Source organism: Porites lutea, chromosome 11, assembly GCF_958299795.1.
Source record: "Porites lutea chromosome 11, jaPorLute2.1, whole genome shotgun sequence".
NCBI classification, from domain to species: domain Eukaryota; kingdom Metazoa; phylum Cnidaria; class Anthozoa; order Scleractinia; family Poritidae; genus Porites; species Porites lutea.
In genome coordinates this window covers 11,187,120-11,198,263 of record NC_133211.1, presented here as the reverse complement: position 1 = coordinate 11,198,263, position 11,144 = coordinate 11,187,120, and the positions used below count along the sequence as shown (strand labels likewise).

Below are 11,144 nucleotides of genomic sequence, written 5' to 3'. Positions count from 1 at the left end.
CCCTCTCCAGACTTCCTTTTCGCCAACGCAGATTTTTTTCTCCTTTTTCCCACAATGCCGAGCCTGGTCTTAGGCTACAAAGGTGCTGCTCTGGCTTGGGCTTGATGTTTTGTTCTGTCCTTTTAAAGTTAAAATTTGTAAAAGGTGACAACTGGTGCGAGCCACTTTAAAAACTAAAAAAATGCTGGATAGCATGCGCAACTGGAGTCTAGTTCCAGACCTCCACAAAGCCCTTCGTGAAAAAAGTGCCTGGCGTTTTTCGCTCTTCTTCTCTTGCTTACTCCAGACTGATACCCGTATCAATAATTGTTCTGGCATATTTTTCCTTTGAGAACCAAGATGTTCTAATACTGTGTAAAGGCAAGGATTTAGAGGTGAGGCGGCGTATTAACAGGACGTTAAAAAACAACATTCATAGTGACCTCAGGTCGGTACCTACAGTAGTATGCATCGTCTTTTGTCACTGTCTTGTGGTTCTTTACAACCCAGTCATCTTAAAGCACTTCAGGAGTATGGAGTCAAAACTGGTGAGTCTGTGTTTGTTTCAGCCCTAGCCTTTTCCCTTAGCTTGGCCTTCCTGAAAAGGTTTTTTAATAGTATACATTGTACGCTCTGTCCTCTGGATAAGGGTATTTTGGAGTCGCTTCGCTTTTTTGGGCTTCCTCTCCCTCTTTGGAGTCCAGGTTCCAGTTGTTCAAAAGATGGATCACGCTATCCACCTTTCAAACAACTGGGGCCATGTCCTAGTTGTTCGTAAGGTGATTAAAGCTATCCACTGAATAAATCTCTATCCACTTCATATCGCAATTGGTTTTCCTTATATTTATCCTTTGCATAAAAAGTTATCCCGTTGATAGTGCCAGCCAACGTCTAAAAAACTGGTCCCAGATTTTGTCTTCCCATTTCTAGAGCTGTTCACTCTATGTATTTTCAGTAGTTAGCGTATTTGAAGGAGTACACCCCTGGGTGTTGCAACTCCTTTACGTTCCAGAGTGTTTGAAATGGCTAGTTTCCAGCCTTGACAAAGTGGTTGATTCTTTTGCCTTTGTAATGTGCAAACTTTTCCTTATTTTGGAGGAGTATACATGTGGAGGCTGTAGGATTTATGGTTTTTACTTTCAAAGTTGGTACTGGAAGACTGACTGAGGGCCAAGTCTCCCAGTAGTCTTGGGATGCTGGAAATTTAGAAGACTTAGCTTGATAGGGAAAATAACAGTACTAAAAAGCCTTGTAGCATCCCAACTGGTCTATATACTCACACCTTTGCAAACGAATTACCAAGCAATAAAAGAGATCAACAAGCTTTTTTTCAATTTCTTATGGAACGGCAAAAAGAATAAAATTAAACACTCGATCATGATCAATGACTACCCTGAAGGAAGACTAAAAATGATTGATATTGCCTCTTTTAACAAATCACTCAAGGCTACGTGGATTAAAAAGTATCTAGATTCAGGAAACCGTGGCAAATGGAAAAACTTCTTTAATCTGGTGCTGGGAAAATACGGGGGAAGTCTTTTTTTCGAATTAAGAAATCTTAACAGAAAGGATATTGATAAGCTAAAGATAGAAGACCCTTTTATCAAAGAAATTGTAGAAATTTGGTCTGACACTTTCTTCGAGAGGAAAGTAGTATCAAAAGATCATTTTCTATCTCTATCTCTGCTACAAAATTCATTAATAAGAATGAATAATGTACCAGTTTTCTGCAATAATTGGCTTAACAAGGATATAACAAAAGTTAAACATCTAATGGACGAGAATTCTCTCAACTTTTTTTTCCCTCAACCATTTTCAGAACAGATATAACATTTGAGTAAAACCCTTAATGTTTTCGGAATCGTCTCAGCCGTGAAATCTTTACAACGATAAATCCCGAGAACACATCAGCAGTATGAAAGTCCTCTTAACACATTTCTCAAAAGCCAAAAATCATCTAGAATTATTGCTTACAAGCAACTAATAGCAAATAAGAGTGAAAAACCCATATCTTGTATAGACAAATGGCATAAAGACATCCACTCTTCAACCGATAAAAATGTTGACTGGAGAAACGTTTTTCAAGCAGCAAACACTTGTACAACGAGCTCAAAACTAACTGATTTTAATTTCAGTTTTTTACACAGACGTTTACCAACTAACAGCTATCTGCGAAAAAGAGGAGTTAAAGAGGACGGAAAATGTACTTTTTGCCATGACGAGGAAAAGGATTTGACGCATCTATTTTGAAAATGCCAAAAAACCAAAAATTTTTTGGGATAATTTCTCAATATGGCTTCAGTCGTGCCAGATCCTCCAACCAGGCAGTTACTTAGACATGACTACCACTTTGGGCCTAACGCCAGACAGCTCTTCCTTTAAGCTCCATATAAACTTCTGTTGTCTTATAGCTAAGAACTTTATCTGGATATGCAGATCAAAAGAATGTTTCCCAATTCACAACAATTTCTTGTTTTATCTGAGACATATATACCAATTAGAAAATAAGACAACGCGCAATACAAAAAAATGGAAACTTTTCTTTTTCTTGCTGGGTCTTGTCTCCTTACTCCAAAAACATAAATTAGTAATATGTGCACCTACCATGAATATTTATATTACTTTCACCCCAAAGAAAGAAAAAAAAAATGTAAAAATTAATAATTATCATAGATCATACTAAGTACAGTAATATATGGAATTAGCACTGCTGTAACGTATTTTAATATTTGTAAGTATATTGTCATGTAAGTGTGTAAATTCGCTATTTGTTTTTTTTTTTTTTTCTTTTTATTACTTTATTTATTCTGTGTAGTTTTTTTTTCTTTTCTGTGTGTGTTTTACTTGCATTAAAAAAAAAAGTCTCCCAGTAGTCAGAGGTTTCAATAAAAGCCAGTTACCAGCAGTCTTCCACCACCTGTAATGCCTCTCACCACCATCTGTTCAGATTGTATTTATAAGATTTCTAGAAATAAATAAGTTAAGTGAATAAAGTTCAAGAGAAAAACAAAAATTCGCTATTTGTTTTTTTTTTTTTTTTTTTTCTTTTTATTACTTTATTTATTCTGTGTAGTTTTTTTTCTTTTCTGTGTGTGTTTTACTTGCATTAAAAAAAAAAAAGTCTCCCAGTAGTCAGAGGTGTCAATAAAAGCCAGTTACCAGCAGTCTTCCACCACCCGTAATGCCTCTCACCGCCATCTGTTCAGATTGTATTTATAAGATTTCTAGAAATAAATAAGTAAAGTGAATAAAGTTCAAGAGAAAAACAAAAAGAGAAACAAACAACAACATCAACATCAACAATGACAACTTGAAACGCAATGGCCAGCGGTGCAGTTAAAAACTGAACTATGAAGCCTCAGTGTCATGGAAAAGCAACATGGTGTCTAGATGACGAAAGCTGAACAATACAGAAGACAAATCTTAGTGTATTTAGGAGATTTTTCTAGAACTTTGACAGGAACCAGTCTTTGTCAACTGGCAGGAATAAGAGTATTATTTGTTCAGGATTGATTACCGGTATGTAAAAAATTATCCACTGATCGAAGACTAACGTCTGAATCCATAAAATATGCTGGTGGATAACGTGTTTAGTGATCAATAAATATTGTTATAAACAGTACTCTTTTTGATGCCCAGAGCACTGGGAATAAGTAAGATTTCAAATTTTCCAGGGAGAGCAGGCCCCCAGACCCCACTAGGGCAAAGGGGCTTAACAGTGCTTTTTCTTGTCACTGATGCCTATTTTACCATTGGCAACTGCTTGTTAAAAAAATTATTGAAACCCCTGCAGTAGTATTATTGGTATTGTTTGTGGAGGGCCCCACTGAGAGAATAATTATTTATTCTATCAGACTAGTCCCTAGGCATTCTCAGCTTGGTCAATCCTGGACTCTACCATGAGCTGTGACGTCACTGAGAGATACTTGCCGAGCGTTCTCTGGCCCGCTCTCTCCCAGACTTTGCGCAGACAACGGATCAAGAGAGAACGCCTAGGGACTAGGCTGACATTCTATAAACATGTGTACAATTTTCTTAACTTACCTTTCAGTTGCTGATTTCATATCCTGTAATGTTGAGAGATTAGCTCAGAAGATTTCAGTTCCTGAAATGGTATGGTGATATTAAACATCCTTTAATATTATTGATATCAATTGGTGCAGTTGCACACACCACGACTGAGTGAGTGACGGAAGAAAATAATGTACCCACTCTCCCACAGGAGGCATTTTTAGTGTCAAGTAGTCACAGTGTTGAATTTAGGAAGTTGAATTAATAGGGTATCTTAATAACTCTTCTGCCAGCCATTATTAAAAACTATACTATTTTAATTTAAATGATTGTTCACACAATTACAATAACACGTTAATTTTTTTTTCTTACAAATTGAATGTATACATGTGTTCAGTGAGTCTGTATTTCACTTAGAGACAGATGATGGAACAGCTTTACATTTCCATACACCAGTAATTCTGTAGTTTTTAAAATGAAAATTAATGTGCAATATACATGTGCTGCTTATTTTCTTGTAAAAAAAATGTTTCCATGAATTTAGGTAAGTTTTAACAAAGTCATATTTTACCCTTTGGAAAATAAGTGCATTTGTTGGCAGATTGAATTGCTGTAGTTACAGTATTATAAGAAAACAAGGTTATAGATTTGTTTGTGATTCCTTCTTAGGTACTCTCTTCCCTTCAACAAACTATCATTGTTCAGATGGCTGCATTTACTCTTAATGGAAGTGACTTTTATGATGATATGATGTCTAGATTTTGTATCATCTCATCAGGTAACAACAGAGTTCAGGGCTTTCACCAAGATTTCAACTTCGTGGGTATATGCAATTAGTAGGTGGGAAATTGAACAGCCAGGAAGTTCTTTTTGTCCAATTTTTCTCTCGTTAAAAATGAAAGTAGCCACTGGAGGTAACGCTTAGCAGCTGGGGGAAACCCAATGCTCCCAGCTGTAAATGACAGTCGTGAGCAATGCAGATAATTTCTCTTTTTATTAAGGACTCACCCCTGTAAAGCCAACCAGATCACCTGTTTAGCTAGAGAAACAGTTAGCTAAGAGTTCTTTAACCTATTGTACATAGTGCTGGTTTTTTATTTTCAGTAAGTACTATATATGTTTTCATGTTTTAATAAAAATAGTGTGTGTTCACGGTTTTCATAATTTGATGGTGAGACCCCTCCTCTCCCATTGAAAGTTTCTAAAAATCCTGAGTAGGGACTGGTTGGGTATGGATATTTTCTGGAACCAGAAATTTCTACTTCTAATGACGGTTTACTTTTGTTTGAACAGGTTGTGATAGGTAAGTACTGTATATTTTTAAATGTCAGGACCATTTCTGATTATCATTGTGCTGTAAGGCTGTCTGTTATTATTTTATAGATGAAATTAAATTGCTGTATTAAAAAAAAATTATTGTTTGTATTATGATAGGTTTTCAACACTAGTTAATGTTTTCTTGAAATACAATTAGACCTTAAGTGTACCTCAGGGAGTTTGGGGATCCGGGGGGCAAGGGTGTATGGTCTTAGGATAGGGTTATAACTTACGTGAATTTAAAAAAATCAAATTAGAGTCATTAATCAGCCAATGTTACACATGTAGGCATCACTACAAAAAATGTAAAGGTAAGGTCATAGTATAAGTGAATTTAGTTGGTTGTCTTTTCTTTAGTTTAGATGAACTCCTTGATGGAGGGTTGTACTCTGGAGAACTGACTGAAATTGTTGGAGCAGCAGGTGCAGGAAAATCTCAGGTAAATCTCCAGACAAAAATAAATAATCACATTCCTGTGGTGTAACCATTCAAAACACACCTCTTTGGGAAACTTTATTTTAGAAAAATAATTTTACAATCAACATGACTGAAGTGTCAAATTTTGAATTTGGATTTTTTCTGCGAGTAAACTGATCATTTCTATTGTTTTGTTTTGTTTCGTTTTGTTTTTTCAGATCTGTATGAATATTGCCTTATCAACGGCAATGAAAACAAAAAAGAATGTTCTGTATGTTGACACAGGTGGTTCAATGAGTGGAACCAGGATCAGAGAAATGTTACAAGGGTGGAACAGTTCTTTAGGAGATCAGGTATAAGTATGGATTACTCTAAGGAATTTGGTCACAAGCCATGAAGAGTTGAAAAAAATAAGAATACATTTTAATTGTTTTTGTCATGGTGTAATTCTCTAGGGTTTACATTCATCATTTAATCAGCAGCGATTCTGGCTGTGGTAATGTGTTCCTTGAGAAAATGTCCCATCTTCCCACATTTTTTTTTTGGGTTAGAACACCCCACACTGCTTACACATTCTAGTTTTGCTTCATTCATTCCTTCAACCCAGGTGAAGGAGGGTAAGGGATAAACTAGTTGCCCCATGCAGTTAGCTTTTCTGTTGATCAATTTGTTTTGCTTCTTTTTCAGGAAGTGTGTGACATATTGTCCAGAATATCAGTTATTCAAGCCTTTGACATATTCTCAGTAGTGGATGTTCTGGAAGGTGTAAGACAGAGGCTAAATGTAAGATTATTCAAAATATGATGGGGCAAAAAAATTGAAAAAAATGTTCTTTATCTGAGTGTCAAAGAGGCCCTCCATGTGGGGTTATAGTCTGAATTTCAAAACCTCTTTTTTTCTTGTACATGTATTAAGGCCGGGAAGCCATGTCGCCATCAGTATTTACTAATGTATTTGTGGTTTTTTTGTCACTGTCACAGTTTCAACCCATCTTTGTGTCGTTTGTCACCATTTCAGCTGTCTTATGTTGCTGTTTCAAGGCCATAATGCTTGTCGGAATTATACGCTAACAGGACCTTGTCAATGTATTTAGCATGAAAGTACCAACTGAGGAGACTATTAGGATTGCCATTTCATGTGGTCATCCAAGCCACACAAAGGTCCAGCCTTTTCCAGGGCAAAGACAATTTATACCTAATTCGTTTCTCAGTTATTTTAAGACCCTGTCCGGCTGCGGGAATCAAAACCACGACCTCCCCCTCTGTAGTCAAGCGTTAGAACTACTGACTGAGCTAATCCTGTATTTAATCCTGTATGTATAATTACTGATGTTAAGCAATAGATATTTAAAGAAAGCAATTCTCTCAAATGTTTAACTACATCATTGCTTGTACACCTCTGTAAATCATAATTCTTAACCGCAGCAGGATAAGCTCAGTTGGTAGAGCACTTGACTGTAGAGCGGAAGGTCACAGGTTTGATTCCTGGGACTGGACCAATACTCAGGGTCTTCAGTAAAATAACTGAGAACTGAAGGTACTCCCTTTGCACTGCAAGCGGCTAGACCTTCAAGTGGCTCATCATTATTAATCATTTAGGTCATTATTTTTAATTTAATGTTATGCTTTTCTAGACTGAGGAAAATGATGATGAAATGCAGCATCTAAGGATGATAATAGTGGACTCAGTTGCAGCTGTGGTGTCCCCCATTCTTGGTGGCCAACAAATTCATGGTAATAACGTTCTCTTAGAAATAAATCTCTTTTGGCTGAAACATTATGCAGGTAGGCAATGGGCCAAAAGCAAGTGTCAAAGGGCAGCCCTTGTGCCCAAGTTATTCAGTCTTGACTACTAAAAAACAATATAGTAAGACCCCATAAGTAATAAGTGATCAGGGCTTCATTTTTTTCTTACTATGGTCATTTTTACATAAACATATACTTTGCGCACTATAATGCTACTACACCGTACTATCCCTGCCACTACTGCTACTGCCACTGCAACCTATTTCACTACCACACCACCACAACTACATTTGTACACTTTAATTCATTAGTTGGGGCAAGTATTTTAAAACTGTCCCTGGACTCCATCTAATTGTGATTCTGTCTTATTATCCCAGGTCATTCCTTGATGGTGAACCTTTCTAGAATCTTAAAGTCTCTGGCTGTCGAGCTTTCAGTTGCAGTTGTGGTAAGTGTGACAGTTTGTTAGATCAGTTTGTGTTAAAAATGAAAAAACGTCATATTTATCTCCCAACCTTAAATTATTATTTTTAAGATTTGACAGGCTTGAAAGTGAGTCCAATAATTATTCAGTGACCTTCAAAGACATTTTCCTGGAGTGTCGCAATTTGTTTCATCAAGAGACGATTCCTTTAATGAAATATTTTTATTATCCAGTCTCCTTGTGGCTTGTCAGGGATAAGCGCGAGAGTACAGTACGAAAGACTGACAGACCGGCACGCTTTCAACCCACCTGTACTAACTGGGCAGCAATAGATATGACAAGAAAGGATAAAACCAATCTTTGTTTGTTTCCCCACTTGAACTATCCTTAGGGAAGAGAAATCATCATTCATCTGCCCAGAAAATCCCAAAGAGTCCCAGCAACTTTTAGTTCCGAGTCCGTTTTTATTAATGCATCACTTTGTATGTTTCGGCTTTTGCTGGGTATGTGCCACTGGCCTCTCAGAACCCCTACCCCATTATAGTCTATTCTGTGGACAATTATAGACCCCATCTTAGTCACTTTTGAGCAAATATGTAATTTTCGCGATCCCAACTTAGTCACTTTCTATTTATATATATATATATATATATATATATATATATATATATTTATTTCTATTTATATTGAATGAAGAACACTTTACTTTTCACTTACAGTACAAGCATTCTGCAACGTTTGCTAACTGTAAATATGAAGAACTGTCTTACCCCAAAATTCAGAAAATGTGCGACCCCATTCTAGCAACTCTATTGAAAATGCGACCCCATTATAGTCACACCAGTCATGAAAATGCGACCCCATCCAGCGGCACATCCCCATTAGCCTCTTATAAGGAAGCACTCCCCCCCCCCCCCGGCAGTACATTTATCAAATTAATACTAGTATTTTTTTGTGGTAGCTTGTGTTGACTCTCCAGTTTCACAATGACAGCAAAGTTTCGTGAACAATTGCCCAATAATTTCTTTTTTGCAATGATCTGAAATTTTAGGATTCCTTTCTAAAGCAGTGCTATCTTTTTAACAAATGCCCTGCAGTACCCCCTCCTCGACCAGATACAATTTTCAAACTCTACATGTAGACAGATAGATAGACAGACAGACAGACACACAGATACATGTAGACTATGGATACACACGTTCAACGTTGTAAGTGGGATGGGGGGAGGGTTTGAGCAAACTAATGGCAATCTTTCCCCAGACTTTTGTCCATGATTATAGAATTGAAACAGAATTACAACATGTATACAGACTAGGTGGTTAGATAGACTGATTCACTGACGACAAATTATGTTTTCACAAAGATCGACTGGGAATCTGGATGAACACTCTCATCAAAATCTGTATTACGGCCATTTTTATTTAGATCACTAACAATGTCGTGACTGACTCCTCCAAGTCTTCATTTTCTACGAAACCTGCTCTGGGACCAACCTGGGCTCATGTACCAAATACCAGATTGTTCATACAAAGAAGTCCAATATCCCAGGTGGACGGTACAGAAAGGATTGCTACGGTAATCAAGTCTTCAAGACAGGTACTACCCTTCATTGTTTTTACTCTCTTTAAAATCGGATCACGTAAAAAAAAACGCACGCGAAATGGCGTCTAGGGGACGAATTGTACCGGTTCGAAAATCATACACCATGTACATACAATAATGATAATGATTATGACGAAAAATATTTTATTATCCTCTACCATTATGGGTCTCATCAAGGACATAGTCAAAATGGAACATAGTAAAGTTAAGAATGCTGAATCGCAACGGGCTAGGTAGAAAGCGAACCAGGGTGATTTCGGCTCCTCTACGCAGTACAACATGAATAGAAAAACCATAAGGTTTATTTTGGCTGTTTCTACCCATACTGCACTTCAACTGCCCCAGTCCCCACTGCTCCCGTGCCGCAGAAATATTTCATTTCCGGCTAATTCGTATCCACTCAAACACTGGAAATTCCATTTATTTTACAAGAATGGCCGTGGATTTGAACGCAGGACATACCAAGAACAAATCCAGCTAGCAGTCAGGGTAGGACTTCCAGTGCTCTGGGCCCCCGGATTAAAAGTCCAGCGCTCTGACTTCTTGGTGACCCTGCCTAATAATAAACAGCATCACAGGGAAAGTGTTGCTCATGCGTTTTAATGTTAATCTGGATTTCGTGCAAAGTTCCTAGTTAGAGGCAGTCAGCTCTTCTTGTTCGAGGTTAAATTAGTTTTAGGAAGTGAGAAAATTCTTCCCTACTGCAAGGTTTTCGGTTGAAAGAATTACGTCAATGTAATCTTCTGCCTTTGGTTTGTTGCAGAAATTACATGTCTCCTGTGCCTTTTACATACAAAATAGTGGGCTTCACAGTCAAAGGCCAGTTAGTCAGAACTGAACACCTTCAAACTTGGTAGTGACACTGAGTCTACTGAAAAGCGGGGTGTGACTTGATTATGCGGTACGTTTTGAGGGTAGCTAGAGAATATCAAGACCATCCGAGAGGTAGTTGTTCTCATGCGCTGTTGGTTTGTTCAGAATCGTAATTCACTGTTGGTCTTCCCAGCGAAGCTGGATGGGGTCAGAAGTTCCCAGCAATCTTTAGGTGATGGTGTTTGTTTCAGTCCAAGAGTATGGATCGTTATTACTTTACGAGGAATAGGAGATGGCTCACTGAAGCAAACCATAATAAGGCTTGGATAAAAGAATATTGATTGATTCTGGTAAACGCATCATGGTGTTGCTCCGATCTTTGCTTAACAGTTCTTTTTTACGAGGATCGAGGATTGTAACATGCAATGTTCCGATTTTCTCTTTGTAACAAAGAACTCACGAATGCCCCGAGACATAATGAATTTCCAAATCTTCGAGATTCTTGCCAGATTCCAAGGCTTGTTAATATGTTTTAGTTTCCTTTTGTGAAGCTGAACCTTACGGAAGAACATTGAGTCACTATTCACAAGCTTACATGATTGATCCTGTAGTGATTTGACGCGCGCTTGTAATAAAGTATTTTCAACATAGAAATATAAACGCTGTTTTTCTTAACTTATAAAGCCATTTAATTTAAAGTGTTCTCGCACCATGTTGACCGTGTTAGCAACCTACAGTACTGTGGGTATTAATGGTAATAATCAAATGCGCTCATATACATGCAGCACTTTATCGCCGTTTTTCGTAGTACTTTGTGGTAAATAATCACACAATGG

At 37.4% G+C, this 11,144-nt stretch overlaps 1 protein-coding gene across 1 annotated transcript; it reads left to right on the top strand.

Moving 5' to 3' along the window:
• The first annotated feature begins 382 nt into the window (after positions 1-382).
• Positions 383-11,038, top strand: LOC140951865 (DNA repair protein RAD51 homolog 4-like). Its single transcript, XM_073401230.1, has 11 exons — positions 383-527; positions 4,031-4,092; positions 4,660-4,768; positions 5,284-5,293; positions 5,665-5,746; positions 5,943-6,077; positions 6,412-6,507; positions 7,358-7,457; positions 7,847-7,917; positions 9,319-9,489; positions 10,259-11,038. The coding sequence occupies exons 1-11, from the start codon at positions 446-448 to the stop codon at positions 10,331-10,333; spliced, it is 993 nt and encodes a 330-aa protein (XP_073257331.1). The 5' UTR covers positions 383-445; the 3' UTR covers positions 10,334-11,038.
• The last annotated feature ends 106 nt before the right edge of the window (positions 11,039-11,144 follow it).

What these genes read in the sequence shown, in the direction of transcription:
- LOC140951865 (XM_073401230.1), top strand. Translation starts at nt 446, where the DNA reads ATGCATCGTCTTTTGTCACTGTCTTGTGGTTCTTTACAACCCAGTCAT. An exon ending in ACAGTTCTTTAGGAGATCAG is followed by an intron (nt 6,078 to 6,411) that starts GTATAAGTATGG and finishes CTTCTTTTTCAG; the next exon opens with GAAGTGTGTGACATATTGTC. An exon ending in TGGTGGCCAACAAATTCATG is followed by an intron (nt 7,458 to 7,846) that starts GTAATAACGTTC and finishes TTATTATCCCAG; the next exon opens with GTCATTCCTTGATGGTGAAC.